Here is a 27,741-nt window from a genome sequence, read left to right on the forward strand (position 1 = left end):
AATGATTAATAATTTACATTTTAAGTCTTTGTTCTCGTCTTGAAAATTTATTTTGACCTATCACATAAATATTGTGCTTTTTTAAATAAATCGCTCAGTTAAACAATAATCTGACAACAGTTACAGGAGTTAAAATAACATGCCATGTAGAAGTACACAATACTGTACTCCTAAATGCAACACTCCCGAAAAGACACAGCAGGAGTCTGAATTCCTCCTTGCGGAACGCCGTTATGCCATTTTACTCCGCAATTCGCGCCATTCCTACGTCTCGAATATAATTAAAGATATTACGGGATATCTCATTTCTAACCGTGCTGTTGGCATCATGAATTGCAGAGAGTGACGGAAAGTCGTGGAAACTAAGAGGGAAGATAGTTTTAACTGTTGGAATGTCGAATATAATGTAAGTAAAGTTCATATTTTAAAGGTGTTCCGTAATTCCAAGTTCAGAGTTTTTGAGGTCCCAACAGTTGGTTCTCTTCCACAGTTCAAATTGCAGCTTTTGGTTACACATTCCTCCGATGTAGAAAAGGTTCTCGTGGACTTCTCGTTAGCGTCCTTTCTGCAATTAAACCTTTAGAGGTGTCATCTCGATACAAGTAATTGTTGGTTATAGAGTAGCATCTAGGCAGTCGTAAATTGTTGCAGTGTACCTAATAAGTTCGTATAATAGTGTCACACCATTTGCAGAAAAACTACTGCGTTGTAATCCTAGTTGGGATCCGCTAGAAGTGACCTGTGATCTCGTCCTTGCTATCTCTAGTTCTGTGTCAATCAGAGTAGAGCATCAGACAAGATAGATATAGACGATAGAGTCAGTTTCCCAAAGTAGTTCTGAAGAAAACCCAACCTTTGGCGTACCTTTTTGGTATCTTAGGCGTTTCTAGATAGGATCCGCCACAGCTCGAGATGGCATCCAAATCATGTAGAAGGTCAATATCTCATCGCTTAAAGCTATTTGCGATTGTCCAATTTGAATTACTGGACAGGTGTCCTGCGCTGTGTTCTTACTACTTTACAGTCTTTAACATTGAACGTTGATATTTTAACTTTATCGTTAGAGTCTTTGTAGTATAAACATGAATAGTCAGGTCAGATTCCACTATTAACTTATGTGGAAAAACATTTCATTTTTCATCAAAATAGGTGCATATTATTGAGAGGGTGAAATTTGTCGTCAATTGGCCTGAAGATATTTCGTAGTGAGCCGCATCACCATTTACATAATATGTGTTTTGAAGATAAAGTGTTAATTAAATGTGTGTCAGATATGTCCATTCATGAGTGTAAGAGGTAAGGATGGATTTAAACAATATTGCAGTTTTGAGTTGGGATAAACTGCAAGACCGTTTCTAACAGTTTAGCCTAGGTCACCTGGTTCTGGACCAATTCCGAGATTCTGCTCTGGTCCTATTACCCCCTCCTTGCAATTGCTACTTGCTATCCAGACTCCAGGTACTTGTTCTACTACAGGGAACACCTTGCAGTTTCCCGCCGTTTTTTGCCCCGTTCCCGCGTAATTGTCGCTCAGCTGATCTTTACGTTGGTTGCCCTGGTCGCCCCGTTACTGCTACTTTTTGCAACTCGTAGGTCAATTAGAAAATTACCCCAGAAAATCAGCCTCTTACAGTTATATCATGGTCGGCTTGAAGCGTGTCGGAGTCGGAACAGCTGATGCTAATTCAACCGATGGGTGCGTAAACCCGTTGACTTGTGATACTGATTGTATACTTCTCGTCCCACTGTAAAATCAGAATCCTGTTTCGATGTCCTTTTCATGTTTGGTTGCGTTTGAGTGCGCTGATGTCGACTTTGACTACGCGAGGACATTTTATAATCAATCAGTTTGACTTTTTTGTTATGAAATTGGCCAGCCATTATTTATACGCAGTTGGTTTTATTTAGTTACAGTAATTTAAAATTTTGTGAAATACGAAAAATAAAAAAAATGTACTCTTAGTTACACCGGTCAGGAACATACTGCAACATTGCATCTTTAGTTGGTCCATAAGGATTGCAAATCTAAGGGAGTGTGTTTAATTCTGGCGTAACTTAGCACAATCAAACCACTCAAATAACTTCATTTTTTTAATTTAACAAGTGTAACTCAACAACTCAAGTGATATATTTTTTACATGATATTTGTTTCATTAGAAGGTTAGTTGTATTCATTTTACACTTTCTCTCACTAACCACACAAACATTTACCAATAAATTTGCAATAAGAATATCATCACACTCACAGATCATCTCACAACATTCTACACTCATACTTGGGTTGAAATACGCACCTAGTTGGCGTCCCCAACTTATAATGGTAGCTTCGACGTGGAGAAAACGGAGAAGATTAATCTTAGCATTCTTAGCTACTGCTCTGGAGTAATGAGCCTGTAGACATTTTCATTGTAACTGTAAATACTTTTTTCGGAATAAAGTTTACCATTTTGTTAGCACAAGGAGACAAATTACCGATGAAATTTTGTTACTCAAGTTAGATACAAAAATCTGTTTTAATCTCTCCAGTATTTCGTATAATTTCTCCTACTTGTTGGACACATTTCGTTAGCTCTTGAACGTAGACTCAGATATTCAATCAGCCTCGGTTTTTTTTTACTCCAATGCGTCCAATCCCACCCTGTGACTTGTCCGCAGCCAATATTGGTTGGTTGGCTGCCAGAAAGGTCGCCGCACCCTCCCTGCTGAAGGGTTGCGGGTGGATGCATTTGTATTCATTGTACCATCCATTTGTCAGGTGGATTTTCAACACCAAAAAATGTAGCATATGTTTAGAATAATCTAAAAAATGTGGAATATTGATAAAATCAATCTATTATCCAGTACAGTATTTACAATGTTTGTATCGTGTGTTTTTCATTATTGTTTTGACGTTTAATATTTCGCAGAATTAATTAATTTATACCCTCCATTAAATCAACATCACCAATCTATGTTTCCATTCTATTTCTGCTATAGAATTCTGTACATCATCATTCTAAGTTTTTATTGTTTTGAAACATGTCAAAATCAAGGAAAAGTGTTATCAATAAAATTCGTTTTTACTGGATTATTATTGAATATGGAAATTTTAATTGTTCAGAAATGCACTTTTTTTGTAAACCGTCCCTTGTAAATTGGTATATTTTTCAATCAACTGTTTAAAATTTGTTTCATCGACTTATTGTGACCCCATAGTTCGGAGCCAATTTCAAGTTGTCAGTCCTTCTATTTAGAGAAAAAAACATGTTTTTTTTGACAATAACTTCCCTGTATCATTTGTTTGTCACGTTATGAAATACAATAATAACCAACATTTTACAACATTTTAATAGACAAGCTCTCGATATCAGCACTAAATCTAGCCATACATTGTATTGTTACACTCTGGCCTCAGGTCGCTCAGTCTGGGGTGGGTCGATGTAAATGAACAGAGTGTTTATCCTTCATAAATCAAAATTCTTCATGAAAAGGGCGCCACCTAGTTTTAACCTTCCTAGGAACCAAACTAGGAAATATTCCAAGGTAAAGGATAATGTGATTAATTTTGAAAATAAGTTACTAAAAGGGAATGGCAGAGGCTTCTATTAAAACAAATTAATTTGACCAAACATACAAGTCTCAAATAATATTTCTATCAAATTTCAACTATTATCAATGAAAGCAGATATTATTATCTTTTCTTTTTATCTACCAGCTAAATATTCAATCAAACAAAACTGATATTTTTGATTTGAAACACTATCACTTCTAAGATAAGGCTACTAGGCAATGTGAATAAATACCAAAGATTTGATTACCCAAGAAAATATTTACTGATCAGTTGCAAAACATTTATACCTTTAACTTCCATTTTTATAGCTACCAAAATTAATTAGAAATTGTCGGCCGACACTAAGATGAATTATTGAGCACAAAAGACATATAATACACAGTAATAAATACATATAACCCTGAAACAAATACTTATATCTAAACAAAATAGATCCTGAAAGTGTCCAAATATCTCAAAATAAATCCCAAAATAGTTAACTAATGTAATATTAAAATAATTGTCCTATCTGTTGTTTGAGAGCGTTGGTATAGTCGAAGTTAGGTTGTACACAGGTTGACTGCACGGACACAGGTGAGTCTGTCAATGTCACAGGTTGTGTTGAAGTCGAAGTCCTCTAGCCACAAATGGAATAATGCCAGAGCAGGTCCAAGATACCACAGTCCACATCCAAAGGGCGATAGGTAACCAAAATCAAGTCCGCAGACTTTTTCCCTGTGCAAAACCCACACACTCTAGTATTGAAGATTAACACACTTTAAAATAGTAAATTATTTTAAATCTTTCAGAAGTCCGTTATCACAAATGGTAAGTCCAGAAGAATTCAGAGGTTTATACATGAATTGGTTAAAGTTCAGAATAACGCATATAACTTCATATTATTCGGTGTAGCATTATTTACCTTTGACACTTTCAATTCAATGGGCTAATTTACTACTTTGAGTTCAGTAGCTACTAGAGCACTATAAAGTTAATTAAACATGAGGATAAATAATCTCTGAAAGTATATACATATTTTACCCAGCATCAGAAGTAATTATAGAATGATATTATTAGTAAAACCTAACCAAATGAAACATTGTTTTTAATTGCTCCAAGTGTACTACACTTTCTTGAACTGTGTTCCCTATTTGCAATCATTACTGAGACATAAAATCACTTCCAACTCAATATTTACAACTAAAGTTTACAGTGACAAATATTTCATAGCTAAACAACATTTAAATTAACTAGTAACATAAATAATAACACAATTCTCATGAGAATTTGGAATATTTTGTTGAAATTAATTAATAATAATTCAAAGAATAACTAACATTTAAATAAATTCATCGACTTTAACCTACACAACCTTTTGACAAATGAATTTTACAGTAAATCAAACATTAAATAATATTTTAATATTTTAGAATCTTCAATAAGCATGTAAATCATCTTTAAACATAATAATTACTAGCCTACATTTAGTGTCATTATTTAATCATCAAAATCATTAATACTTTACCCTATCTGACTCATATTTACACAAAGCAATTAATTTATACAAAGGAAACAAATATTTAAAACTTACATTGGGGTACAGAACAGCATTACTATTACAATTAATTAAATTCTCATGTAAATTAGCAAGTTAAAATTAGAAAGCACATGGTCAGCAATTTTCATGTTTTTTCCTCTAGACAAGTTTTACTTTGCACTATATTACAAAAGTGTAAAATTCAAATCATACTAACTAACCATGAAAATGTCATATTTATGATTCTTTAAAACTAGCTAAAACTATATGACTAACAAATTTACAAAATATCTCACTTATTAAATAATAATGATTTACTCTGAAATAAATATTCCAAATCCTCAGTTTGCATGTCTGGCCATTAGTTCCAAATCAAGAACCAGAAATATTAAATTAAAATGTATTTAAATCATAAATGGATTAAAATTGGGTTCAAATTATTTACAAAATTGATCATTGACTAATCTTACCTCTGCCAAATAAATCCAAAAGGAATGGACACAAGGGAAATGGTTGATGTTCACAAGGCTGGACACTGGTCTTCTAATTGCAAACTCTTCAAAATGGCTAAACTATACTGCATTACTTTAAAACATCCTCACTGCATGGAGTTGCCTTGTAGAAGAGGTCAGATTTGCTCATAGTTGTGACTGACATGTCAGGATACAAATTTCCTGTCTGGCAGGGGGTGGGGAATAGGAGTGGACAAAGTCCAGCTAGGCACAGGCTGTTGCTCACCAAGTTAATATTTCAGCTGATGGGATTTATTTAATGCCTTCAAAACCCTGACACAAAGTCATGACAGCAAAGTAAATAATGTTGCGTTCTCATGGGAAGGAGCTCCTAAATTCCCATTTGATCTCATAATGATCATGGCCATTGATCATTCAGAACAAGTATTTATTATCAACAAAACTGTCACAGTATATCAATGGCTCCCGGACTCTTCATAGCAATCGCCCAGAACCTATATTCCGTGGGATGTACTGTACCACTGAACACTGGATGTACATACACTACACTCTGTACCTATGTACATGATAGCTGTAAGGTGTGCGGTGTGCGAGCGGGGCGTGGTACCCTGCTGTATCATGGTCTGTTGCCGCCCAGTATTGTATTGTGGATTTTGATCACAGCCACGGTTGTGATTGATTGGGTTTAACAATTATCGGCAAACCTCTTCCTCCTCTCCCCCTCTCTTATCCCACGCCACAATCCATCACCTCTTCAATCAGCTGATGTGACGAAAATAACCAAGGGAGGGTCCAATAGAATATTTATTACCTTATCATACCAGATGCTTTATAACCTCGCGTTTTTTCATAATTTGTCATCTCCGATGTTACTCCCATGATGAATAACTGTATTTTAGTTTATTTCCCTCACATAATTACCGATCCCAGATTGATTGGATTTCACTTGAAATACACTTTCGAGTGCGAATTTTTTTTGTTTTTGGCATAATTAATTATGTTAGCACAGTTCCTCTGATTCGTGATCCATTGGTGCATCCGTTTCCACGCACGACCTTGTACATTTGAGAGGCTTAGATGATTTTGCTGCTTTCCTTTAAAACACGAAAGAATTTTATTTATTTTTAAGTTACTTTGAAACTATCCATACATACCTTAGAACTTGTATAAATAACAAGTGGAAACTCACTTAGTCTTTGGTTTCTTAAGATGGGAAAATTTTAAAGCATTGCCTCTCTAATAGTAGACGTTAATGGTTAAACACTAATTGTTTGTTTAAGAACATTGACCGACGTACATTTACCATGTATTCATAAAACTTTTAACAAACGATGTGTTGTTTTTTTGCAGGAAGGCAAGAAGAAGTTTGACAAGCAAACGGCCAAGTTCTGTCAGAGTCAGGAGCGTTATCTGAACCTGTCAACCAAGAAACAGGACACAGTTCTGCAGGAGGTGAGTGTTTATATGGCTGTCAACACTTTAAACCTCCGTGGCTGGGTTTCATAAAACGAGCTGTTTATCTAATTTGCATAGCTAAGTCTCTCTTGGGGTTTCACCGCAACTGTTTTAGGATCCAAGATTTAATTTTAACGCTGCAGGTGTTTTGAATTTTACAATGTTTAAATTACACTTAAAATAACTTTAACTTCGATGTTATCGAAATTTATTGTTCAAATTTTCTTTAATCGTTGTACTAGAAGATATAACAAATCTGTCCCTGTGGATGCATTTACATTTAACTGTTCTGTTATTCTATGCTGCTCCGTTCCCGATTCCAAACGAAACTACTTCCAAATTGTATAGAAAAAGTTACATTTTGATATCTATAGTCTTTTTTAATATTTATAAAGTGTAACTGTATGTTGTGTAGCTAGAAATAAAAAAAGTGTACCAAAATTTGAAATAGTAGGCTGTAGATGTTTTATCCATAGTAAAAGCCTCCCAAAGGTTTTTTTTTAGTTTTCGGTATTGCCATATTTAAATGTCTCAACCTCATTCACAGTGTTGAAGTTTTGAAGTAAAAAGAAGTTTACTAAATGAGATCTAAATTAGAAAATTGAAGATGCAAAGTTGGGATTAGCAAGCCCTTTCTGCCATTTAACCTCTAGAGGTGCCATCTCGATGCAAGTAAGAGTCGATTATAGAATATAACATCACGTAATTGTAAAGCTATCTAGGCAGTCGTGAATCGTTTCCAGTGTACCCAATAAGTCCGTCACAATAGCATCATCCCATTTGAGGAAAAACTACTGCGTTGTAATTCGAGTTGGGATCCGCTAGAAGTGACCTGTGATCTCGTCCTAACTATCTCTAGTTCTGTGTCAGATTGGAGCATCAGTATCAGACAAGATAGATATACGATAGAGTCAGTTTCCCAAAGTAGTTCTGACATATGCAAATGTTGTGTTCTTAAAACTAGAGGGAATGGCGTCGACCGTTAGTCCATGGCTAGTGTGCTAGTACTCTGATCACATATTGCACAGTACTGTACTGTCACAGTGCGTGAACTGACTGACTGACTAACCTACTGAGGCTACTCACTCACTCACGGTAAATAACCTACAATAAGTAGCTCATTACTGACGCACTTGTTCAAACTTTCAACACGACATGCGACCAGACTACGAATACGTGGAGAGTTCCGGTAAAAGTGTACTTTTTTGGGGACCCAATTGATTAAATGACCTTTGGTGATTTTTGGGAAGTTTGCAGCTAGTTTATCGGTTGGGAATTCTGTTTCGGAAGTGTGGGTTCAGATCCCACCAATAGCTAAAAGCTTCTTTAGATTTGTGCTAATGCCTTGGCTTGGCTGTACTGCTGAACATAACATGGAACGCACCTATACTTCTGTAGTGTAACCGCCAATACACACTATACATTAAAACAAACTCAAGACCCAGATTCTTTGTCATTTCCGTCGGTGCTAAATCCACCCTCAAAACGATGGTAGGAACAATGATTCACAAAGAGAGCGCAAATTAAGAGGAAGGACCAACAATTAAATCCAAACAACTTGCAGTGTTTGTTGGATGTCTCCGAGAGTACGACACACCACAAAGACTCTATCTCGGTTGGTGTTGGTGAAGGGTTGAATGAAAGTTGGCGAGGAATAATGAGAGCTTGTACAGAGGGGTGAGTTGTGTTCATCCCCCTCCCCCCTCCACCCACCGACACTCGAGGGACAATCTATCACTTGTGTCTAGCGCAATGGGGTGACTACAGTAAGGGGGTGTTACACAGTGCAAAAACTACATCCTTGCAAATAACGACCTGTTCTTGTATTGTAATTGAGGGGTGGTACACCAAAGATACTCAAGACTATATTTCAGTAAACAAATACCTGCATATAAATACCTCTCCACTAAAAGCTATTGTAAAAAAATGTATTTCAGTTTGCAATTACGTAGATTCCAGAGGCTCGAAGATAATTAATAATTAGGTTGTAGAACCTTGGACTCATTAATCCAAAATCCTAGGTAATACAAATTGAATAATATGTCAAAAACCCATGTTCAGATTCCAAACCACTGTACTTAAAACTTGGTAAACAGTATATAAAAATTGCACATTCGAAAATATCTCACTGGACTATATATTTTCAATCAATACACTAACGAAATTCAGCCGAAAAACTAGACACAACCTTCTTTTAAGAATGGGAATTGATAACACCGTGGCGAGTGGAACAGTGAACTCGTTTTCGCTTTTAGCACTTTTTGTCCCCTCGAGACAACCAACTGCTAGATAAGTTCCATACATTTCCTCCCCTTCCCATTTATCACTCACTTCTGGTGCTTTTGATGGTCTAGTCGTCTTGTCCCATTACCTTTATCCAATGTTGTCTGACTTCTTATAGAAGCTACTCTAAGTCAAGTGCAATAAATAGTGTATTGACGATAAGCTATGGTTATATATGGTGTATCTATGGTTATCTATGGTCTATGGTTTAATATATTCCTCGTGCAAACGAAAATTCAAGTTTAATTTGAAGTTAGCAAAAGAAAGTACCAAAAAATAATTATTGATCACATCACAAATCTTCATTAAAAAACAAAACATTTGATATTGTGCCGCTGTCACAGTATGCATTTTTACATACAATTAATTGTCAATGCTAAGCTAGTTCAAATAGGAAACAACCGGAGGTACTTTGTTACAACCCGGACTCCTTTTGTAGCTCTACAGTTTAGTTGCGAATGCAATAAGGAGTTACAGTTATTGTTTTTGAAATCCTCGACCTTTTGAGAAGGTTTATTGCAAGAGCGTCTACAGTTTGTTTTGCCGCTCAGTGAAATGTCAACTTCTCAACCTGACTGTTGTGTTCAGCGACTGACGTAGTTCCCTGGCTTCCTCAACGATAGCAGCACCTTACGTGTCGTCATTTAATCAACAAAGTTATTTTGTGGTTACAGTGTAATTCCTGGTTCGGTAATTTTTATTGTGGTTCGTTCAATTGTACTATGTTATAAATTGTCAAATAATTGTATTCACCGTGACAACAAATCTACATTTTGAAAACTCGAAAAACAAACTTATTGTAATGTTCCAAAAGAATAAACTATCGTATGGCTTTTACACCTTTTCTAATTTTATTTAAGAAAGTGTCAAGATTGTTTCTGAAAGCATCAATTGTATTTCAGAATTATCATTTTTATTTCAGAAAGTATCATTTGCATTCCAGACTAGTAACTTTTATTTCAGGAAACATCAATTGAATTTCAGAATAATAAATTGAATTCCAGTAATAGTCCACTTTACTGCATCCGTGAGAGTGTATTTCAGAAATCGTCACATATACTTCAAAGCTAGTCAAATATATTTCAGAAATTAATATAAAAAGCTGTTATAATGCTGATAACACAGTTGTTTATACTAATTATTTTTGAAAATACAATAATTAATAGAAATCTTCTGAAATGAAGTTGAAACTGTCTTAAGTACAATAATCGATATCTAATGAAATGTAAATAATTATTTATGAAATATATACTATCATTTCTCAAATAAAAGTGTTATTTTCTGAAATTAAAATTACTATTCTGAAATACAATTGACGCTTTCTAAAATTAAAATCTTACATCTGAAATACAAATCGCCATTTCTGAAATGAAATTGGAGAAGGTGTAGTGTTGGGAGTTTTCCAATATAGAATAAGATCGCCTAGCCTACATATTTATTTAATACATTTAGGTGGGTCTAAAACTCAATGAGGGAAGCAATAGCAAACCCTCACTGCGTTACCAATGGTGATTTGCGTGGTTTAAACCCAGACTATTCAGGACAGAAGTCCCAGGTTTAAACCAACTACCGGCAATTATGCTAAATACACTATTTAAGTCTGACTAATCCTCTGTTAAATCAAACAACAAGTAATTTTACATTCGTATTCGGATCTTTGCAATTAAATCCTGTCTATGAATATTTTTCCTAACAATTTATTGTGGTGGTTGATTGAAACATGTGATACCGTACCTCTATACCCTCTACCCAAACAATCATCCTTTGTACAGCTAGTCTAATAAGTATACATATTATTTAAATGCAAAGATGATTACATTTTCTTGACATGCCGACTTTGCAGGTTTTATAACCAACTAACTAAACAATGAAAATTTAAGCTGACACATTGATAATGTTCTACAAAAAATCTCTTCATTATTAAAACCATGCCTATTCAGGATAAGAAATCTCAAACTCTGTAACGTCGCGCCGGTGACGGGAGTTGTCAAAATCAGCTGTTATGACGTCACAGTGACGTATTGAGCGGTCGCGCGCGCACCTGTATCTGTGACGTCATTAGTTGGATTTGCGCGCGCATCCGTGACGTCATTGACACACCAAAACAAACCTGGAGACTTGTCTACTTGTGTGAGAAAGTGCAGAAGTTTACAACACTTGTTTACTTTCCTATCGAGGTCGATGTAAATAAAGTCCAAAAATAACTGTGTTTCCATTCATCGTTATTTCTGAGTATGGATAAACTTAAATTTACGTTTTGGAATAAACTGTTGGATTGTTTTGTGTTTGTACACGTTGTATGTGTAGCCTACTTAATGTTCAGGAAGTTTTTAATAACCATTTAAAGAAAGAATTCTGGACTTCCATCTTATAAAATTACTGTCTTAAACCCCTGAATTTGATTTCAATACAATAAGATGATTGTTATAGTGTTGTGTTATGCTTTATATTTCATACCAATCCGAGCTATTTTCGGACTAATTCCGAAGACAGTTGTGTGTGAGTTTTGAACAGGGTTATCTTACATCACTTTGTTTCAAGAGCTGTTGCATACTCGCAATAAGTTTCTAGATTATTTTTCAATTACAAACTTATTTTTCCCCTTTTGGCATCATTAGTTTTTGTCCGAGAATATTCATCATCAACTGGCCAATGCTATTCTGGCTCAAACTAATATAAAGTTCAATTTTATTTCTATTTAATTTTTTAGAATCAAATTTTTAAAAAGAGTATCGTCAAACCAATTTGAATGGTGATTTCTCCCCGAAATATTTTGTAAAAGATTAGGTACATCCACATGTACGTCTGAATCGCTCGGAAATCCCGAGGGATGAAATCCGCAAGCTAAAAATAGCCGCAGAAGATGTAAACGCGAATCGAATATCTAACACCCACGACTTGTGGGTGTAGGGGTGGGGGTGATGATCAATGCTGTGACTGAATGAAGCCAAGGGTGGTGCGTCTGCGCGGTCTACCCCTAGTCACCTCATCATGTCGTTGATGGAGGACAACTTGCTACCCTTGTGATGACGCTCATGTCACCTCCAGGTAGGAAATACAACTAGATATACTTTAAACATCCCTATTTACTCACCCTTAAGCGTTTAAGATTTTTGAAACCACTTGTAGTAGTTATCTAATTCAAACGTTAGCTCCATTGATGGAATTTCAGAATGATCCTTTTGTTTTGTTTGTTTCAGTAATTTCTACGTATTGGAACGTCCTAGTTGAGTTTTTAGAGTGTTTTCTTCGTGAGATCCTTTCATTTTTCACTCCGATCCTTGTATAATTTATCAGCGCGTGTCGACCCCATTTGTTCAAGGACGTCTTCCCGTTCCCCAATATCGATTGGTTTTACTTTCTTATTTACTGCTTTGTTTTTCACGTCGATATATTCGCAAATGCAAGGAAAACGAGTTAGATAAGATTCATTATACGTTATTCTGATCCTTTTTAGATTGCATACTAACTTAAATATAATAATTGTTTGGGCCCTAAAACTACGACGCAGTACAATAGTTTTGTTCTACATTTTAGACACCATTTATTAAGTTGTGACAACTTTACACCACATTTGTTTCATAATGAATAATTAATTACACTACATATGCAGTCACTTAAAGTTGCATCATCATTAATAATAATTTATCTAGGTCATGTAGTGACCCAATTTCATCTCCGACTGTGCCATGCAATGTGGGTACGTAGGCCTACGTTTGTTTAATTATCTTTGTCTTTTCTAACCATAACCAATCGATGAATACTATACTTATATGAAATTATGATCGCCATAATGGAAACAATATTCAATGTTAGTTTTACTAGAGTATGTTGGTTCATGGTGTATGACAGCAAACAATGACATAGCTAACTATGATAACGTTCCAACATGACTATGCTCAATGGCTTTGGAAAGTTAATTAGATGTACAGTATTAGAATTTTAAATTATTTAGTGCAACTTGTCGATTTTTTTTGTATTTTCTTTTTTCAAATCTCTCTGGGTCCACGAAGCCCGCTTACAATTTTAAACCCAGTTTCTCGTGCATTTTCTGAGACCTGAAAAGAAACCTGTTTTGGAAAATTACCTCTGTAGAAAAGTTTCCCCATTTTTCACGTATTTAACGTCATTTATGAATTTATAATTCTAGAGTCAATTTTCTACATTGCTACATTCTCACTTAAGGTTTACGTAATTAATATATTTTCTGAAACATTCAAGTGTATGGTGTCATTCCTTAAAAAACTTTTCCTTATGTTTGTTTGTACAATTGACACAAAATGCTTTTGGTAAGTTTAAATGTTGTTTTACGTCGTTGAAAAATGTTTTTAGATTTTGTCGTTTCATATTTGATTTTAACAATACACTTTTTTTAGATGATTTAGTTAGTACATTTTCATTTTAAATTAAATTTCTTACCTTAGGAAACAAGCTTTTGACATCTCCCCGAAGTAATATGAAATAAACACTTCGTACTTACAAATGCATTACCTGGATTACCCAAATTTTAAAAATGCTTCTTCAATCATCCAGCGGTCAAATGCATTCTTTCACTGGCTGGTATTCACAAGTATATAGATTATGGAGAGTAATTTTATCAGTTTGTGTCCTAATATGCCTTCATTGCAAGCAAAGTTTGGTATAATTGATATTAAGACTATCCGCCTGTTTTTGACTAAGTCAAAGCTAATATCCAAATTTCAAGTAAGCACAAACTTGGAGATAAAGAAGTGCATTTCTGCCTAGCCATCATGTAGGATGTTTTTTTGTTATTTGGTCCGCAGGACATCGACTTGGAAATCTCAGTTTGGGCTTCAGTAATTTGGTTGCGCCATTGATAAGCGCCTTGAGAAGTGCATGCAAAAGTTTAAGTCCTCTCGAGTTACTCGGTTTAATTTTAACATGTTTTTTATCAGAAGAAGGTTTCTTACTCGTTAGATTAAAATTTATGATTATAGTTTTAATTTACTTCTAAAAATTAATTTCAATGTATAAAATGCTTTATAAAAAAGCCTATTTTGAAGTATTTACCAGTCACTTTCCACTTAAATTTCACTATTACCACAAAATTACAACCGGATACAAGCCAAAAATATGAAATGAATAAAGTAACAGAAATATATTTTCAATCGGTTAAGAACTAAGCTGACAGTGACAAAAGTCTCTAAACCCTTGCATTAGCCCACAGTGGACAGGTAGGGCGGCCCCTTATGTGGCTTTTTCTGTATTGCAGGCAGATGCAATCCTACTAATAGCCATCAAGCAGTGGAACTTTAAAACTGAGGGTCATGCTCATGCATCTTCATTACCAAGTAAGGGGCGACCCAGCCATTCGCAGCTTACTGTGTACTGTGTTGATGGCTATTGTATAATATAAGTAGCTATCATTGACTAAAGCTTGTGTCTGTATTACAGGCAGATGCAACCCTGGAGATGGAACAGAGGCATTTCTGCCAGGCCAGTCTGGAATATGTGTTTCTGTCATTGACTAAAGCTTGTGTCTGGATTACAGGCAGATGCAACCCTGGAGATGGAATAGAGGCATTTCTGCCAGGCCAGTCTGGAATATGTGTTTCTGTCATTGACTAAAGCTTGTGTCTGGATTACAGGCAGATGCAACCCTGGAGATGGAACAGAGGCATTTCTGCCAGGCCAGTCTGGAATATGTGTTTCTGTCATTGACTAAAGCTTGTGTCTGGATTACAGGCAGATGCAACCCTGGAGATGGAATAGAGGCATTTCTGCCAGGCCAGTCTGGAATATGTGTTTCTGTCATTGACTAAAGCTTGTGTCTGGATTACAGGCAGATGCAACCCTGGAGATGGAACAGAGGCATTTCTGCCAGGCCAGTCTGGAATATGTGTTTCTGCTGCAGGAAGTTCAAGAGCGAAAGAAATTTGAGTTTGTCGAAACAGTAAGCTCCTTTTCACCATTAATAAGTCAGATTCTACTTGTAATAAAGTTATAATAACTACTGTATATACATTTTTAACTATTTCATCCCTCAGTTATTCATATTTTCTCTTTGCTTTCACCTTCTATTTGATTGAAAAATAGGCTTAATCTTTTACTCTTTAAAAAATGTAAAATCACTTACATAATCCAATAGTCAAAGGTAATACTGACTTTCAAGGTTGCATCATTTAGTTTTCACTCATTCACTTTGCAACACATATACGGTACTGAATGATTAGTGCAGGCAGTCTAGTACCTGAGAAAGTGAATGATCAGTGCTGGCAGTCTAGTACCTGAGAAAGTGAATGATCAGTGCTGGCAGTCTAGTACCTGAGAAAGTGAATGATCAGTGCTGGCAGTCTAGTACCTGAGAAAGTGAATGATCAGTGCAGGCAGTGTACTACCTGAGAAAGTGAATGATCAGTGCTGGCAGTCTAGTACCTGAGAAAGTGAATGATCAGTGCAGGCAGTGTACTACCTGAGAAAGCGAATGATCAGTGCAGGCAGTGTACTACCTGAGAAAGTGAATTATCAGTGCTGGCAGTGTACTACCTGAGAAAGCGAATGATCAGTGCTGGCAGTGTACTACCTGAGAAAGCGAATGATCAGTGCAGGCAGTGTAGTACCTGAGAAAGCGAATGATCAATTGAGGCAGTCAGTGTATGAATGAGAATGAATGAATGACATTACTCAAGTGGAACTCCCTCCAACTCCTCTTGAGCTATTTCCACCTCAAGTCTCTCATTATACCTACCCACTTTACCATTTCACTCTTCAGCATCTATTTTTGTGGTAGGTGTTCATGTCGCTATTTTTAAAGGGAATTCAACTGTAGTACAATATCTGCATGCCAAGAATAACCCCAATATGTTTTTAAACATATATTGTATTTTTTATGACATTATTTCTTCACAGTTGCTTGGGTTCATGTTCGGCTGGCTAACGTTCTACCACCAGGGCCACGAAGTTGCAGAAGACTTCAAGCCGTACATGAAAGAGCTTCAATTTCGTATTCAAAAAGTAAGCTATCATCTCAGTAATGTGTGTTAAGTTTTTTAGTTTGTTTTCTTTTTTAATCTCAATTTAATTCCCACAATGGGTGAGTAGAGTTTTACATAGTTTAGGTTTGATTTTGTATGTACATTTTTAGAACCATCAAGAGTAAAATACCTATTTTGTATGGTCGGTATTTTAACAAAAAGTATTAAAGAGTAATAGACATTTTTAAAAGTGATTTCCATGATAATATTTTAGATATTTTCGTTGGATTTATTTACGTTTTATATAATATTATAGGCTAAACTTAGTTCTAAATTTAATTTATAAATAGGAAAATTAGGATATACTCTTGGGGGATGATAATACTGTATACAAATTTGATTTGTTAATAAATGTAGTTCAGTTTAGGTATTATTTATTTTATTTTTGAGTGTTTTATTGTGTTTTATTGGCAAGTTTTTAATTTTTGTGCATGTTTTTTAACCTTTTTTATTTTTTTGTATATTTTTCAACTTTTCTTTATTGTGTTATTTCTATTTTGAGTGTGTTTTTTAATGGAAGTTTCATATAAAAGGCCAGTACTGTACTAACATTGTGGTGCATTTGCTGTGTTTTACACTAACACTAACAGTCGCATGTGTTGTGTGACAGACTAGAGAGAACTTCAACGCAACTCGAGACAAGACTGAGAGCCTCATGAAGAAAATGCTGGAAATGAGGCAAGCTGTAAGTAACTCATTGTATCTCTGGCACTCAAGATACTCATTTTACAAGGACTTGTTCTAGGAAACTCATTATAGCCCAATGGCTGCTGAAACTAGGATACATTCCACATTCACTGCGCTTTACACAGTGTCCACAAGCTATGTACGGTACAACTCAAACCATTCGAATCGCTGACCTTGCGATCTGCTTTAGAGGAATTTAAAAACTTAAAATCATAGAAATAAAAATTGTTATTGAAGACAGCAGAAGCTGTGATGACGGCACAACCAAAACCTCTCCTGCCGTCGTATAGACATCATCATCATCATCTCCCGCGGTCTCGGAAACATGGTCATTTTCCATGATCGCCGCCAAATTTTGTACATCTTCTGCGGTCGTTTGGACATGATCATCGTCTCCAGCGGTCATTGAAACATCATTCCTATTTTCCTAAGTTACAGAAGAATCTTGAATATCTTTTGCGGTCTTGAAGACATCATCTTAGTCACGGAAAATAACAATCCTCCTCCGCAATCTTGGCATAAATGAATTTTTTGATGGCAAAATCTTTACAGCTTGGCTCAACTAAGCCTATTTTCTGTAAAATACCCCAAATGTTGGTAAAAATCCAAATATCCAAATTTGTACTATCCGAATGCGGTAAGGCCCCAACTGGTTTGGATGATTGGAGTTCTACTGTTTTTAAAGTGGGGGGTTGAGCCACACCATTTTGACACTAGCTAAAACCTAAATCATTAAATTGAAATACACTTTTAAAAAATGTATACCATTTTGTAATAGGTACAAATTTCCTTAACGTCTTCATGAGAGTCATGGTGACAGTTAACCCAGCCCACATGACGATAAACATGTTGTTTTCCCCTTTCGCTATTTTTGATGTTACAACTAATTCTCATGAGCACTATACTGTACGATGAGTGTTAAATGGGCATGAAGTATATAGGTGCAGTTAACTAGAAATTAGATCAAAATTGTTAATCATCCTACAGTTTCCAAAGGAAATGGTCATGAATTGAATCCCCAATGACAGTAACCAATTAGGCTTATTTTGAAAGTTCTCAAAAGGTGCAGTTTGTTTAGAAGAAATTTGGAAATAATGGGTTATACATTTAACTATGTTGTCCAGAAAATGAATAAACTCATTCTACAACTTTTTTGTAAAAAAAAATGTTTCTGTACAAATACAAATTAATCCTGACCATTGGCTTTCAGTGTGCTCGGGATTCGACATACAAAAATTAAATCATAAAAAACAATATATAATACCTTCCAGAACATTTTGCTCCCCAATTAGTGAACAAATTATTCTTTAACTTTTGCTGTTTACTATTCTGTTGGAAATATTTTAAACCGACTCATATAGTCCTATTGTGAATATTTATTCAAACAATGAAATGTTTCCAAACCCATGAATCTAAATTTATTTTATTTTACAGAAACAAACCGTTGATGAAGGAGCACCGAACAAAGTTTACTCCAAGGAGGGCTATCTCTTCCTCATGGAGAAAAGTGAGTTTTGAACAACATTTGTTTAAGCTACATATTAAAACATTTATGTAAGGGATTAAATGTTGTTACACATCAAGGCATTACATTAAAAAGAATTCAATGTGGTCCATTATCTAAAATGGACATTAGATGAGCAATAATTTTGCAGTTTAGTAAAACCCCACTAATTCGGCTTCTGATCATCTGAAACAGTTAATATTCTTACATCAGTCTAAGGTTTTTTACCTTATTACATCCAATAAGCCTTCTTATAGTCTGTTTGGCCGTCTGTTTGGCTATGATACCCAGCGGATTAGAAACCTTCTTGGAACTCAACTCAACCGCTCCCCACAGATCTGTAACTTTTTTATTTCAAGTTAAAATAAATTGTTCTTTATAAATTTGAGTTCTACATGAAATTCCAAAAATAATTAGCCCAAACACGATGTGGATACTTAATAATAATCTACGATCTGAAATTAGTACAATTACTCTGTATCGTCCCCAGCTTTGTCCAACTCAGATCGTAGATATTAAGTATCCACATCGTCCTTGGACTCATTATTTTTGGAATTTCATGTAGAACTCAAATACATAAAGAACAATTTATTATAACTTAAAATAAAAAAGTTACAGATCTGTGGGACTGTGACAGAGGTAGGTTTTTTATCAACTTTTTATCAACGGCCAGCCTGGCGAGCGGTACAGGAGGGTGAGTTGAGTTCCGAGAAGGTTCCTAATCCGCTGGGTATCATAGCCAAACGAATGGACTATAGTGCATTTCACAGAATTATGGTGTTTGGCTGAGGCAATGTTTGGTGAGTCAGTAGCGCCACAGACAGTATCTGCCACTACTTTTTATGCGTACAGTTCACTCTTGTACTGTACCGGCTTACCCCTTGATTTGATGGATCCTTTCCACTGTTGGCCTCTGTGGCCCATGTGGACGGGCAAAAGAAATATGGTCCGCTGTGGGTCATACTCGTTAAAATTACCTGATACTTTTTACTTGCCTTTATCACTCTCTTTTTGTCACTACTATTAGTTGATAAGGATTTAGTTAAGACTAGGTCATATAGAAGACTATTATGTCAGAGTTTGATTGTACCAACAGGTTTAGGTGTAGGGTTTTGTTTGTTAGTACCAATAACTTTATTTTTGGTTTGTTAATTTAATGATTTAAGGTCTTTTTCCTTTCTCTTGTTAGCCATTACAAATTACCCTAAATAGCCTTTACAAGCATAATAAATCTTTTTTTCGTTGGGAGAACATTAAATACACCCTGTATTATGTCCCACATGTGTTTACCAAGTCTGTTGTGGTTTATAATACTTTCTTGTGTAATTTGTGTTTATTATCAATGATCAGTTTTTAAAAAGGAATTGATTTTGCAGAAAAACTGGGGACCACCACGTGGACCAAACACTACTGTATGTACCAGAGAGACAAAAAGGAGTTTATTATGTATCCTTACAACCAGATGACTGGAAAATTTGTGAGTTGTAGAAAAGATTGATATAAGCCTGATAGTTGCACTGTAATTGATAGTTCCGTGTATAAAGTTGACTGTGGAATCTTTTGTGTAGCAATTTCCTAATATATCTCTAATTTAACCATTTAGTAGAGCTTAGAAATAAATAAATAAATAATTTGGTGTTTTAAATAGTTATGTTCACTTCTTGGTTACACAGAAAATTCAAAAAATCTTAAATTTTAAAATTCCCATGTTATTCTAACGGATAAAAAGTTATTCGTTGTAGTTTGCTTGTTTATGGATAAATTTTTTTGATCAAATTTGGTAATTTTCCTAAATTTATCCTATGGTCCATTACTAACACTTGATTTGACATGTTTAAGGAAATATTTACGAGGAAATCCAATCAGGCAAATATAAATTTGCTTAGTCTGTAGGTTTGCTACGATGAGGGTACAGTACTTCCTTCATTCAGGAAAATGGATAGCAACATAATGAATGAAATGCCAAATTTAGCAATAGTTATTTATCTAATCAATTTAATCATTGTGGAAGAAGCTCATAAGCTTTACTCATAGGATTGCCATGATAGAATTGATCATTCTATTTTTCATTACATCTCTGTGGTGTACATTTTATGTTGTTAAGTAAGGTATCTAACAAAATGTAGAAAGACAACAATGCAGTTTTACTTTGTTGCAGAATACACAAGAGAAGATGATTCTAGGCTCTTGTGTCCGGAGAATGTCGGACACCATTGAGAAAAGGTTTTGCTTCGACCTCACACCTGAAGACAGGTAAGCCACATTTTCTGTAACACATCTATAACCAAAAAAATTATTTTTTAAATCATGTTCTTTCTTGGTAATGTCATGAATAATAAATTAATTAAGTATTTAGGTGGTTTGGGTGGCAACAATTTGGGGATACCTAATATAGTTTAAGATTGAAGAAAAAAGGTTAAGAAGACAGTTCAATTTTGCTATAGTAGGTACTTGCTTGAAATAATGCTATTTTAGGCCTATTGTGTACCTTCTGTATGAACACAGAACACATTTGGCTGGTGATGGTAAAATCAGTGTGAAAACAAACTGTTTGAACTGACTTAGCAGTAAGGATCTGGGGGTCCTCAAAATTGTCGGGTTGAGTCGGGCCTGGCCAACAGTTGGTGGGGGGGGGGGATCTAAAGCGGTTTGATTTTATTCTCCTGATAATATTGTGATCGCAGAAAACATTTGTGAAATTTATCTGCAGGCATTTATCACTGGCAGCCTTGTGGTACAAAATCCCTCCTCTGTTAATGGAGCTGCTCCAATAGTCGCGTGGTTACAGTTGTTACTATACCTACTCTAACTTCTACTCTCCATCCTCCACCATCCCTCTTCTCCCTTATATAGAACTTTGCTATAGTACAACAAAAACGGAAACATTACAGCATAAGAACGTAATGTCCCTGTTCCTCGCCCAGTGGATAGCATCTTAGTACAACAACATCCACCTAAAGGGATCACTGGCGTAAACACTGACTTACGAAGATAGTAGTCCTGGAATAACGTTCCATTGCATTCCATCTCAAATGAAGCTGTGTTCAGTTCCGAGTTGATGTGTTGTTTTTGTGTTGGCAGGCCTGGTGTGGTTTACACTCTACAAGCTCTGTCGGAGGAGGACCGCAAGCAGTGGATGGATGTCATGGATGGGAAGGAACCAGTAAGTGACTCACCTGACGGGAATGCGGTATGTCACATCTTCTAACTCTGTCTCACTCACACACTTGCTGTTATCCAACATTTTATTTGACTTTGCATTTTCCCGATCACATGGGCCTCAAAGGCCTGTGAATGGAATGTACCAAGCACAGCTGTTGGTGAGTCAGTACAGCACAAGTAAAACTGTAGATTTCAAGTCGCACTACCTTGGTTTCAAAGTCCATCACGCTACCGTCTCACCAATTACTATTTTATATAACAACTACTACTACAGTCTGTTGACTGAATTTGATATTAAAAACTCAGAAAGTTTTAATTTTGGAAGAGGTACAGTTTGTTTTTGCACATTTATTCTGTGATTTTGATATACAATTTAAATAATTATATATTGAATACAGCCTATTAAATGTCAGTATTGATATTTTAGTTGATGTTAGTAGAATTTTAATGGTGCTACTCATTTACACATCTGCAGTAGATTCATGTTGATGAAAAGCCTAATTTGTTATCCTTATTTAACGATATTCCCTAAATCTTGTTTAGTATTCATTTTGGAAACCTGATTTCATTGATAAAAGTAAATGACTGTTTGGCCATATAACAATCTTATCCAACCATTTAAAGTTCAAATAAACTTGTTTACTAAGTAATCTTTAAAAGAATAAACTGTTGGCAAAGCAATTAAACTTACATTTTGGAAATAGTGTAGAATCTGTAGCATTGCGATCTCATCACAATTTATTCAATGCTCTAGTTTCGTTTTCTCTATGAAATATGTCACAGTAAATTAATCACTTTTCATTGAAAAAAGAAAAAAACACACACACACACACACAAACTAATTTTTATTAGAAATGTTTATAAACCTTTTTGCTGTCTAGCTTATTTTTCAATCCTAAGGCTAAACTCAAATCAACGTCATAATTTTGTCACAACATTTATATTAGGTCCTGAAATTTATTTACTATGTACCTGGATCCAAATTGCTTTCAATATATGGAGATGGACCCTTGTTTTCAGTTCACAAATAAAACCTATCTGGTTTCTACAGTGAAAAAAAAAATTTGAAATAAATTTTGAGGTGTAAATTATTTTTATACCTTGTTTTATTTTACGTTAAAAGTAGGGATGGGCCGATTCCGATTCTCGATACCTCGATACCTTCGATACCAGTGGTATCGAAGAATCGCCGATACTCGATACTTTGCTTCATTGTACTCGATACCGATTCTGAAAAGTGAGGTTAATTAATAATGCTAAACTCAACTGACATTGAAGGTTGTAAAGAGTGGCACATCATAGTTTATTTGAAATACTCTGAAGTTAGCTAATATAAATATAACTGATTATAAGCTATGGAACAAATTCACGATTATAAGCTATGACATTATAAGATATGAGACCCCACGAACTGTTCAGCTAATTCAGGGCTTCATGGTGACTATTGTAGAAAGCCATTTAGCGATGTATTTTTATCGGGGTTTTTATGTTGTTTCTCTGTGACTGAACTGAAACAGCTGTCACGAGTTGCAAATGGCAAATGAATTGTTTAACCTATGTTTTGGTTTTTTGTTGTTTGTTTTGTTTTCTGTGCGTGCATAGTGAGTTTGAGTTGTTCAAAATGGATATGATCTCCGACTCCGTTCTAGTGATGTGACGAACTCCATGACTTTTTTATATGATTCTTTAAGTAATTTAAGTGATATTGATGATGACAATATTGAAGATGACTTTGAGTTTATAACTCAAGCAATATGGAACATTCATTGTAGGCCTAGGCCTAGATGTACGAATTATGAATTCTTATGAAAAAAAACTCTGTGAACATTTTAGGCCTACCGGTACCTAAATTGGTGATTGTGCTCAATTAATTATTATTATCAATTAATTATTAATTTAATAAAATATGTTAAAATTCATGTCTTCTTGAAATAGCCCTATCTTATTTTTCCTTTTTGGCTAACCTAATCTATGTAACCTTAATAAATTCAATGCAGTTATCTTATTGTATTTAAAGATTAAATAAAGTTAGGCTTTATCATAAGTTCATAAGTTATATGTGTTATTAAATGAATTTTTAACAGGTATCGGTATCGAGTGCGGAATCGAGAATCGAAACCAAAGTTGTAGAATCGGAATCGGTATCGGAATCGACCAATTCAGGAATCGGCCCATCTCTAGTTAAAAGGAAATAACAGCAAGTGTAAACTTAACATTACTTAATTACTCTGTTATATACTAGTTGGTTACCTTTTCTTATTAACTATTTCTGTCATCCTAAAGATTGATTAGTAGAAAACTTCACTGATCTGATTCATTTGATTGCTCTAATCAATTTGCATTAACATTAACAAAAGAAATATTAACCCACAGTCTTTGCAGTGCATGAAGTATTTGGCATCGTGATTCCTCTAACATCGTAATAATAAACTCTTTTGTAACCTTAATGAAACTGTTATCTAGTAGTATGCACTAATTATATTTACAAAAAAACAAAAGACCAAGTTGAAGTTAACTTAGTCTGCTATTACTCATGTTAAAAAGGCGTTGGTTTACAAATTAACTTTCTTTTTTGCATAAGTCATGTGACACTCAAGTATGAAAATACCAAGAGAATTAGTTTTATTTTGAAATATTTTCCTAAATTTCAAGACTGTGTTTTAATCATAATGCATATTTTATGGTTCAACAGTATCTTTAGTCTTTTTAATCTCTCAAAAGAAAGAAAAGTAAAATATTTTAAAAATCAAATAAATGTATTTAGTATTGTATGATCAAAAATAAACTGTGATTGAATTAATTTATGCACTCATTATTTGGTTAGGGATTTACTCATGTTTCCTCAAATTTAAGGAAATTTCCTTACTACACAGTTGATAAAAACATCTTTACAGCTGAAGGTCGCGAATTTTCAATTTAAAGGCAATAGTAGACACCCTCTATATCTTTGTAAGATACAACATCCAATCGTATTTAACATCAACTAAGTAATGTTGTGTTGTGTACTTGATATTGACACACTTGTAGAGAGTTGACAGTAAAGCTATAACCAGGCATGTTGCTTGTAGCACTAACACTAACCCTCATATCTACCTAGTCTAATGGCCACATGTTACAGACCTACAGTGTACCTGGGACAGTCAAACAACAGAAGGCTGAGGAGAGGACACTGGACGACATCGGCTTTGCCTTCGTACAGAAGTGTATAGAAGTGCTAGAGTCTAGAGGTGAGCTCATGCAACTGTTGTAGATAAGCGAGATTAATCCGAGGTTTCTGCAGAAACTATACTGGGCAAAAGACAGTTTGTAATTTAGAGTAGTTTGCGCAACCTGACCTATTTTCATTTTCATATAGGTGAACTTCGCTAATCCTATCTCGGCTAGTCCGACTCCTCGCTTATTCCCAACTTGCCATCACTTATCCGTTACTATGTTATCGTACTAAATTAGTAATATTGCGACCAATTCCCATGGTCATGTGGACATCATCACCTTCTCCTGCAATTATGGCAAACTTCTTGTTCATCTCCCGGAAACACCATCATCTTTTTCCGCAGGGAAATTCCAGACAAATCCCGCGGTCTTGGGAAAAAATCTTTAGTGATCGCAGTAAAATGTTGAACATCCCCCAAACTCCCGGGGACATCATCATCATCATCTATTGCAAACACTGAAATCTTATCACTGTGGGGTGTACTGTCTCTCGAAGGATGAACAGTTAAAAATGTTATTGTATAATGCAGTTCCCTGTAATTTAAGTGACATCCCCACTATGCTGATGGCAGATGATTGGCATGGTTATCACTGACTTGCAAACTTCGGCATCATGCCACTGATGCGATGGTCGTCTATTGAATAGTGGGTTTATAAATTGTTTTTGAATTATATCAACAGATATTTTAAATTTACTCAGAAAGATTGGACGACAAAAAATTATATTTAGGCAAGTATTAAAACTTCATGAATGCCTGTCACTTTTGACATTGCAATTTTTTAACATTAAAGTTTTATATATTTATTTAATATACATGATTTGAATATCAAAATTGGTTTTAAATAGATGCAAGGTATGTGTCTTAGTGCTGGGGTTTATTACTGGATTCAACTCCACTTCTACTAAGCTTAACTTCTTTTTGATGAGGAACTGCCGATTGGCACAATGTGGCACAAGTTGGCTATGTGTCCACACTTGTGATCTACGCCATTTAGTTTAGTGGGGATACCTTTGAGTACTAACCGTAGTTTATCTGGCACTTGGCCCCTATTATTTCGATGAAGCAGCAGTTAACTATATTCGTACTGGTGCTGCTGCAAAAACTGCAATCACTGCGTACTGGTTTCAGCTGAGGTAAAAGCTTCATTTGTTTGAGAAAACCACTAAAACTCTATCTATTGTCGGGACCACGTAAGTTTGCAGTTGGTGGCAGCCAATCACAAGACAAGGCTAATGCGACATTGCCACATCGCCCGTTGACAACACTAATTAAATTATACTAAGCAATATATTAAAATCAGCTGGTATTAACAGATTTGGCAACACCGCACGGTTCTCATTGGTTCATTCAAAACCATATGGTAAATAGGCTCCTCCCTCAACTGCAAACTTACGTGGTCCCGACAATAGATTAAATGTGAGGTGTAATTTTGGGCAGATTTCAAGCAGTTGAAATCTGGTAATATTTTTAAAAGACAGATCCTAAGTGTGTCATATTTTATTACAACTGATATGATTGTTGTGTTTTGCAGGGCTGGACGAGCAAGGGCTGTATAGGGTGGTGGGGGTGAGAGGCAAGGTCAATAAGCTGATAGAGATGGGACTGGACCGTAGGAAAGCTGACAAACTGAACCTGGACGACCCTTGCGAGTGGGAGAGCAAGACCATCACTAGCGCTCTCAAGAAATACCTGTCTAGTCTGCGAGAGCCCCTCATGACCTTCAGATACCACAACTCCTTCATATCAGCTGCCAGTAAGTACTTCGCAGAGTAATAAGTAGGTTTGTCACAATCCCGATAAAAGTCAGTAACTTTTTCATGGTTTGGACAGGACTCAGCTGTCCTTGATCAATAAGCTGTTGATAAATGACTTGACTAACCATCAAGACGGTGTATCAACCACAGGCAACTTATTCATGGAAATATTTTGTGGTTGGTAATGTAATGTGTAAATTTGGTACCAGTTCTCTGTATATATATAGCTGTTTGAGTTGTTCTTACAATTACAATGTTGAATTGCAATGTTGTTGTGTTACAGAGTTCGAGACAAGAGCCCAGAGAGTCAACATGGTCCACGCTCTACTGCATAAGTTGCCTAATGTCAACTTCCGCATGTTAAACATTCTCATGAAACACTTAGTCAAGTAAGTTCCATATTGTTGTAATTTTATGTTAAGTTTCAGGCTGTAGTTTCCTTTTTCCTAATGTTGTTTGGTGACCCTCTTGTCTTTGAACACCACTTTTCTGTTGTCTTTTGTCCTTTGTACAAAGCTGTGCAAAGGAAGATTATTTGGAAAAGTGATTTTGCATTGAGGCGCCTTATATTTCAGTAGATCATTGATGCCTTTCTGCTCTTTCACACTTATCTTCTATGTTACAAAGAGGACCAATCGGTTTACCACCTCATTCAAGACAGAATCCTGAACCCTTTATATGCTATTATCGGTCTCATTCCCTTCCCCCATTGACAATTAAATCTATACAAATAAAAAAAAAACAGTAAAAAATACATAGAATCTATTTGTTTTTTGAGATAGAGGTCCATAATTTGGTGATCTAAAATTGAACATAGCCTGTCCTTGATCATTGGTAATTGGTGATTCTACCTAAAGAACTGAAGCAGAAGAAAGAAGCGGCGAGCGAGCTAGTCTAGTGTTTAGAGCACGGGACTCCTGTTCCTGGGGTTCCGGGTTCGAATCCCGCCAAATCACCAATGGATTTTATCGAAGTGATAATGCCGTAACCCCTAGGTCTAGCCTGAAATAATGTAAAACAATTCCAGGCTCGTGCCTAGCGTCCTAAGCAAAAAAAAAAAAAAAAAAAACCCTAAAGAACCAGCCGATTTTAGCAATTATTTAATCAAGTCAACACTCATCCTTCATTCATCATTAAATTTATCCTT

The 27,741-nt window shown here is 35.4% G+C and overlaps 1 protein-coding gene across 3 annotated transcripts in view; it reads left to right on the forward strand.

Moving 5' to 3' along the window:
• Window positions 1-27,741, forward strand: part of LOC128985345 (rho GTPase-activating protein 26) — a 151,648-nt gene that overhangs the window by 108,803 nt on the left and 15,104 nt on the right. For 2 of the 3 annotated variants that reach the window (XM_054404759.1, XM_054404761.1), the window contains exons 4-14: window positions 6,890-6,991; window positions 15,081-15,191; window positions 16,148-16,252; window positions 16,883-16,957; window positions 18,394-18,466; window positions 19,840-19,940; window positions 20,622-20,716; window positions 21,545-21,653; window positions 24,744-24,852; window positions 26,372-26,593; window positions 26,878-26,983. In XM_054404759.1, the coding sequence (XP_054260734.1) occupies window positions 6,890-6,991; window positions 15,081-15,191; window positions 16,148-16,252; window positions 16,883-16,957; window positions 18,394-18,466; window positions 19,840-19,940; window positions 20,622-20,716; window positions 21,545-21,653; window positions 24,744-24,852; window positions 26,372-26,593; window positions 26,878-26,983 (1,208 nt within the window). The remainder of the gene's footprint in view (window positions 1-6,889; window positions 6,992-15,080; window positions 15,192-16,147; window positions 16,253-16,882; window positions 16,958-18,393; window positions 18,467-19,839; window positions 19,941-20,621; window positions 20,717-21,544; window positions 21,654-24,743; window positions 24,853-26,371; window positions 26,594-26,877; window positions 26,984-27,741) is intronic. The other variant, XM_054404760.1, reaches the window with a different exon arrangement.

Source organism: Macrosteles quadrilineatus, unplaced genomic scaffold, assembly GCF_028750875.1.
Source record: "Macrosteles quadrilineatus isolate MER2022 unplaced genomic scaffold, UCM_ALF_1.0 Scaffold_2__2_contigs__length_208266976, whole genome shotgun sequence".
In the NCBI taxonomy this organism is placed as follows: Eukaryota; Metazoa; Arthropoda; class Insecta; order Hemiptera; family Cicadellidae; genus Macrosteles; species Macrosteles quadrilineatus.